Consider the following 5,987-nt stretch of genomic DNA (forward strand, 5'->3'; position numbering starts at 1 on the left):
GACCCTAAGACCATAGGAGACGAGATAAGCGATGGTGGCACCAACGGGAGGCGGGAGAAACCCTAGCTAGAGGGTCCTCTTTCTTCCATCAATCCTCTCTTAATTCGATGGATTTTTTTCGTCTCACACATGATAAATCACCCCGTGATAAGGAAACCATCTTGCAGAAATTTGATTCGACGTTATAATGATAATTAAAGTTAATATTTATCCTGCCAGAGGGCAACATAAAAATTGGACATACTTTGTAAAGAAAAAAATACATGCTTAATAGATAAAAATTATAGTGAAAGTCCCTGGTTTGAAAAGAAAAGGCATGTTTAGGGCACATTTAGATGTGCCTTAGTATTGTACATTTAAACGACTCAATCAAACATAAAGAAGAACAAAAAATACCCACATGAATCTCCACCTAAAATCAATGACCTATGACTTATATGTGCAATGTAGGGCACATCCAGATGTGCTTTGCTTTAGCGAAACCATAAAAAAATCACATTAAAATGTATAGTAGAAAATATTAAAAAGTTAGTGCACAGATTACTTCTTGCTCCCCCACAAATGTTCTTGGGTAACAGGCCCCCGAGCCACAAGGCCCAGCAAGATCTGTGACTAACTTTTGCTCCCCCACAAATGAGCTTGGGTGACAGGCTAACGCGACAAAGCCCAGCCACAGTGTTGCAAGAGCTGTCCTTTTATTCCCGTGTATGCGAACTAAATAAGGCGAGGTGGGACTAAAAGTTGTGTCTGCCAACAAATTCAAGGTACTAACGGGCTAAACAAACAACAGCTTCTCCAAACTGAAAGCCCAAGTAAAGAATCTCGCGGCGTGACGGCCCAACGACGACGACGCGGTAAAACGGGGAGGCAAACGCCAAGAGAAGGCTTCCTCCCAAAGCCTTCCAAGCCAGACACACGGCCGCCGCAGCCGAGATGGCCGCCGGAGATGCCACCCACGCGCCGCCGGCCGCGGAGGCGCAGTCTCTGGTGGATTCGTTCTGCGCAGTCACCTCGGCGACCCCCGACGAGGCGACCTTCTTCCTCGAGGGCCACAACTGGGCCCTCGAGGCCGCCGTCCGCTCCTTCTACGACAACACGGAAGTCGACGCCGATGGCCCCGATCCGGCACCCCAGCCCCCGCCAGCCGGTTCGCCTCCGTGCTCCTCACCACGCGCCACGGCACCATCGACGACCTCCTTCACACCGGCGAGCTCGCGGTAAGCCTCGATTGCCTGATTTCTCCACTCTCTTAGGCTCGTTTCTTACTGTGATGTTTGTGTTCAGTTAGGCAAAATTGGGGATCGCAATCAACTTGACACTATCTTATCTCAGCTCAATTTAGTCCGGACCAATAACTTTTTATGTTAAAAAAATTAAGCAAGTTGGAACTGCGTAGAATCGATCAACCTGATCTATACTGGATTTAAGTGCTGAATTTTACTGGATTCAGTTGCCTTCATAGTTACACTTTGACTTCTCGGAAAAGAAAAAAAACACTTGCTCGGTGGTTTCTTGACAGGGTCCGTTGGCCTAGATGAGATTATCTAGAAATCCAATAATTGGGCTGGCTGACATCTATAATTAAGTGATCTCGAGTAGTATCATGTGAGAAACAGCAAAGCTAGTTAGGTGTGACGTGATTCACTCTGCTGGGTGCTGGCGATCAATCTGTCGCTGGGCCTGAAAATGGGACTTCATTGCTAATTGGGGCGCCATCGTTGTAAAGGTACAAGTAGGGCCATGAATCAGTGATAGTGCCTTATTGAGATCACAAACCAAAGGGGGTTGGAACAGTGTATATAAGGTGTAGAGCTCCTGTAGTTTTCAGATTTTGTCATAATCGCAAACAGTGACCTCTATACTGTATTAACAAATATAACATGATTACAATTCAAAAAAAAATCTAATATGGTTAGAAGTTCTGGTTTCAGGGGCACTTCAGCTATTTTGGAAGCACCACAGTATTTAGGCCAACATAAGCTGATATTCAGAAGAATCACACTTTATCTGAGATTATCTAGAAATCCAATAATTGGGCTGGCTGACATCTTTAATTAAGTGATCTGGAGTAGCATCATGTGAGAAACAGCAAAGCTAGCAAGGTGTGACGTGATTCACTCTGCTGGCCACTGATCTGTCGATGGGCCTGAAAATGGCACTTCATTCATTTCTGAATGCTAATTTGTGCGGCATCTTTCAAAGGTGTGAGTAGGGCCATGAATCAGTGATCTTATTGGAATCTCAAACCGAAGGGGGTTGGAACTGTGTATAGGAGGTGCAGAGGTCCTTTAGTTTCAGATCTTTTCATAGTCGCAAACAGCGACCTATGTGACATTAACAAATCTAGCAGATCATTACAAGTTCTAGTTTCAGTGTTACTTGCTTCGGCTATTTGGCAGCACTACTGTATAGGATAAGATGCTACTTAGGAGCAGCTAAACTCAAAACAGATATATGTGGTAAACTTACGGCATTTTGAACTGAAAAACGGTGAAAGAATTAAGAATTTTCGGACACATGTTACTTACATTGTCTCAGCTCTGCATACTTGGCAACATTTCCAAATACTGGTCCTAATGTATCTTCATGTTTAATTCTGCAGCTATGTTCAGTGGTGCTAATGTCCGGGCTCATCATAATCCTGAGCAGCGCCGCCAAGATCACTCACCAGGTGCAGGCCCTCATGGGCCAGACCACCAAGTGGCACGCCTGCTGCACCATCGAGCCGGTCCCGGACGACGAGATAGATCCGGGATCCAACCAGAACTCCATGCTGGAGGAGTACCCCGAGCCCGAGGACGAGAGCGACTGTGAGTCCAGCGAGGAGACCGGCGACGAGGACATGGTGGAGAACACCAAGTTCCTCCAGCCTCACATGCACGTGATCTCCTTCCAGAAGAGGCAGGCACTAGGTACGTATGATCATCGACAGTTATCATACATTTCGTCGAATCTTGGGGCTGATGGAAAACGCTGTTGCAGTGACCTTCCTGGAGAACAACAACGCCGGCATCACCGTCTTCGGGTTCACGCTGGACCGGTCGTACCTCCACACGATATTCATGCTCGAGTGGACGTTCTTCCTGTGGCTGCTGGGGAAAACAGTCGGCTTCTCGTGAAGACGAGGGACTGTATGCACCAAGGTTCTATTCTGTTCCATGTTTTTTTGCTGTTGTGCTCCGTTTGATCCTTGTGTGAAAAGAGAAGGAGCAGGGTTTTTTGTGTGCGCGTGCGGGTGGCACGTGAGTGGTGTGCACTTGTTCGTGTGTGTATGCTAGCAGCGATTTGGTATGCTGATGATCCTGTAAATTATCATGGGTTGATTGCATGTGGATGTAAGGTCTATGTACAGTGATTAGAGCATCTCGATCTAGCAGACCTCGTAAAAGGGCCGAACCCGTATAATTCCGGCGAGTATACGGGTTCGGCCTGTTTTTCTGGCCAGAGTAGACACCGTATCCGCGGCCCGGCCCTAAAAAATTTACTGTGGCCCGCAAAAAGTCTCTCCCCACCACTATATATGCCCCATTGCTATATATGTGGTTTCACCGCTCGGATACAGGTCAAACCCTATCCGCCTTCGCCGCCGCTCCGCTGCGATTCCCCTCCTCCGCCCAATTTCTCGCCGCAGGCGAGCCTGAAAAAGCCATGGATTGCTACGGGAGCTCTGGGGATGACGCAGAGCGTCGCGCCAGATCCGACGCCGCACGCAAGCGGGGCGCACGGAGGTGGCTCAACCGCGGTAGCCGGTCGCCGCCAACGTTTGAACGCCGCGAGCTGGTCGAGTTCGAGCGCAAGCTTGCCCGCCGCCACCACGCCTCATTCGGCTCCTCTGCCGCAGAGAGCTTGTCCGCGGGCGCCTCGAGCTCGTGGCTCAGTCCGATGAAGAGAGAGCCGGAGGAACTCGGGCCGCTCGCCGTCAAGCTCGAGGCCGAGGCGCCGCCGCGTCGAGGAGTGATTGACCCCAAGGACTACCTCCCCCCGGGGCAGGAGGAGCACCTAGAGCGTGTCGTCATGGAGCGGTCGGCGAGGGAGCGGGAGGAGGGCGAAGTGCGCCGCCGACGCGAGCTCGAGTACGAGCAGATGTTCCCCAGACGGGTGTTGCGGCGTTGCAGGTCCGCCTCCATGAAGGTGGAGCAAGCCAAGTTCTTCATCGACCTCGACCCCTCCGACGAGGACTTAGCTCCTCCGGCTCCTCCGCCGTGCCGTCGCTGCCGCGAGCTCATCGATTTTTGGTATCTAGGCTCGGGCCCACAGATTCCCCCACTAGTATGATCAATGTAGATGAACTAATGTATGATCAATGTCGTTGCAAGTTTCTCTGGCGAATGCTTTTCTTAAAATTTTACAGTTTCATATACGAGGTCTGATCTGCAGCGCACGAATTCAATCCGCAAATCTCATCTGTCTGTAAACACAATTTGCGGGTCGGCATTATACGAGGTCTGCTAGAGATGCTCTTAGATGGGTTGTCAGGACCCCGACTCAATGCCACATAGATCTAGCATGTAACCCTTCATATCACTTTGCGGCCTCACGCACGGTATTCCCACGGGTGTCGCCTTACCTTTACCCGGGATCGTTTGCGCCTTTTGGCACACGTATATGACAGTGTCGCTAGCATCCATATGATAAGGAGCCCGGGCTGACATGGCTAGTCGTAAACCTAAAGTGGCACAGACTTACAGGGACAGGCATCCATGACCCAGCATCGAACGTGTCGGTCATCAACGAGTGAATCCAGGCTGTAGCACTGGGCTAGCAGGACTCCGGTGAACCGGGCTGTAGCGGGCTAACAGGACTCCGGTATTCATCGCGTGACATTTCCCCGAAGGGACAGACACAGGAACGAAGAAGGACACATGCCGGCCAGCCTAAGTGTTCCGGAGCAGTAGCAAGCTACCATGGCTCGGTGGAAACACTAGGAGACATTTCCCGATAAGAGAGGCTACTAAAGATAAACAACTAGATAGTCAGATCCCACACATACCAAGCATTTCAATAACATACACACAATATGCTCGATATGTGCAACCACAACATGGCATCACAACATGACTCTACGACTCAAGTACTTTATTCAATAGGCTCCGAGGAGCGAGATATTACAAACAGGGGTCTCATGACCCAACAATCAGAGCATACAAATCAAAGCACAAGCGGAAGCTATCATGTCTGGGTACAGACATCTATAACTGAAAAAGGCTGAGAAGCCTGACTATCTACCAGATCCTGCCGGGGCACAAGATCGTAGCTGAGGTAACAAGCTAAACGTCGAAGTCCACGTGGAACTACTAGTGAGACTGAAGTCTCTCTGCAAAAACATAAATTAAGCAACGTGAGTACAAATGTACCCAGCAAGACTTACATCAGATCTATCTACATATGCATCATTATCAACAAAGGGGGTGGTGGGGTTTAACTGCAGCAAGCCAGCTTTGACTCGGTGGCTATCCTAAACTACGACTGCAAGCGACTCTTTTGAGGTGGCGCACACGAGTCCACATATTCACCATATCAATACACCACTATGGATCCGCTCCCGTCTCCCTGCGAGAAGGCCATCCATAGCACTCACGCTTATCTTGCGTATTTTAGAGTATCCACTTTCACTTGTCTATGAACTGATATAAGCAACCCAGAAGTCCTTTTCCACGGACACGGCTATTCGAATAGATCATATTAACCCTGCAGGGGTGTACTTCTTCACACACGCTCTCACCACTTACCGCCGTTTACACGACATGTACTCGGCAACCTTCAAGCGGAAGCCCAACGTGGGTGTCGGCCACGGCCTACCTAAACACTCAAGTCTCTAGTCCAGGTTTATCGCCTATTCGGGTTCCATCCATGAGGAGATCCGGCCGGAGTTTCGCTCACAGCCCCAAACGATGTGAACAGGGTTCCCGAGACACCAAACGGGCGCCCGGTACACCGTGCCACGTGCCTACCGCATCACAGCCCACCCCTACGGTCAGCGCTGCCCA

At 49.9% G+C, this 5,987-nt stretch overlaps 1 protein-coding gene across 1 annotated transcript; it reads left to right on the forward strand.

Moving 5' to 3' along the window:
- The first annotated feature begins 876 nt into the window (after nt 1-876).
- On the forward strand, nt 877-3,351 carry LOC119330656. The gene is made up of 3 exons (XM_037603774.1): nt 877-1,217; nt 2,603-2,912; nt 2,983-3,351. The coding sequence occupies exons 2-3, from the start codon at nt 2,621-2,623 to the stop codon at nt 3,117-3,119; spliced, it is 429 nt and encodes a 142-aa protein (XP_037459671.1). The 5' UTR covers nt 877-1,217; nt 2,603-2,620; the 3' UTR covers nt 3,120-3,351.
- The last annotated feature ends 2,636 nt before the right edge of the window (nt 3,352-5,987 follow it).

This window comes from Triticum dicoccoides, chromosome 7A (genome assembly GCF_002162155.2).
Source record: "Triticum dicoccoides isolate Atlit2015 ecotype Zavitan chromosome 7A, WEW_v2.0, whole genome shotgun sequence".
In the NCBI taxonomy this organism is placed as follows: Eukaryota; Viridiplantae; Streptophyta; class Magnoliopsida; order Poales; family Poaceae; genus Triticum; species Triticum dicoccoides.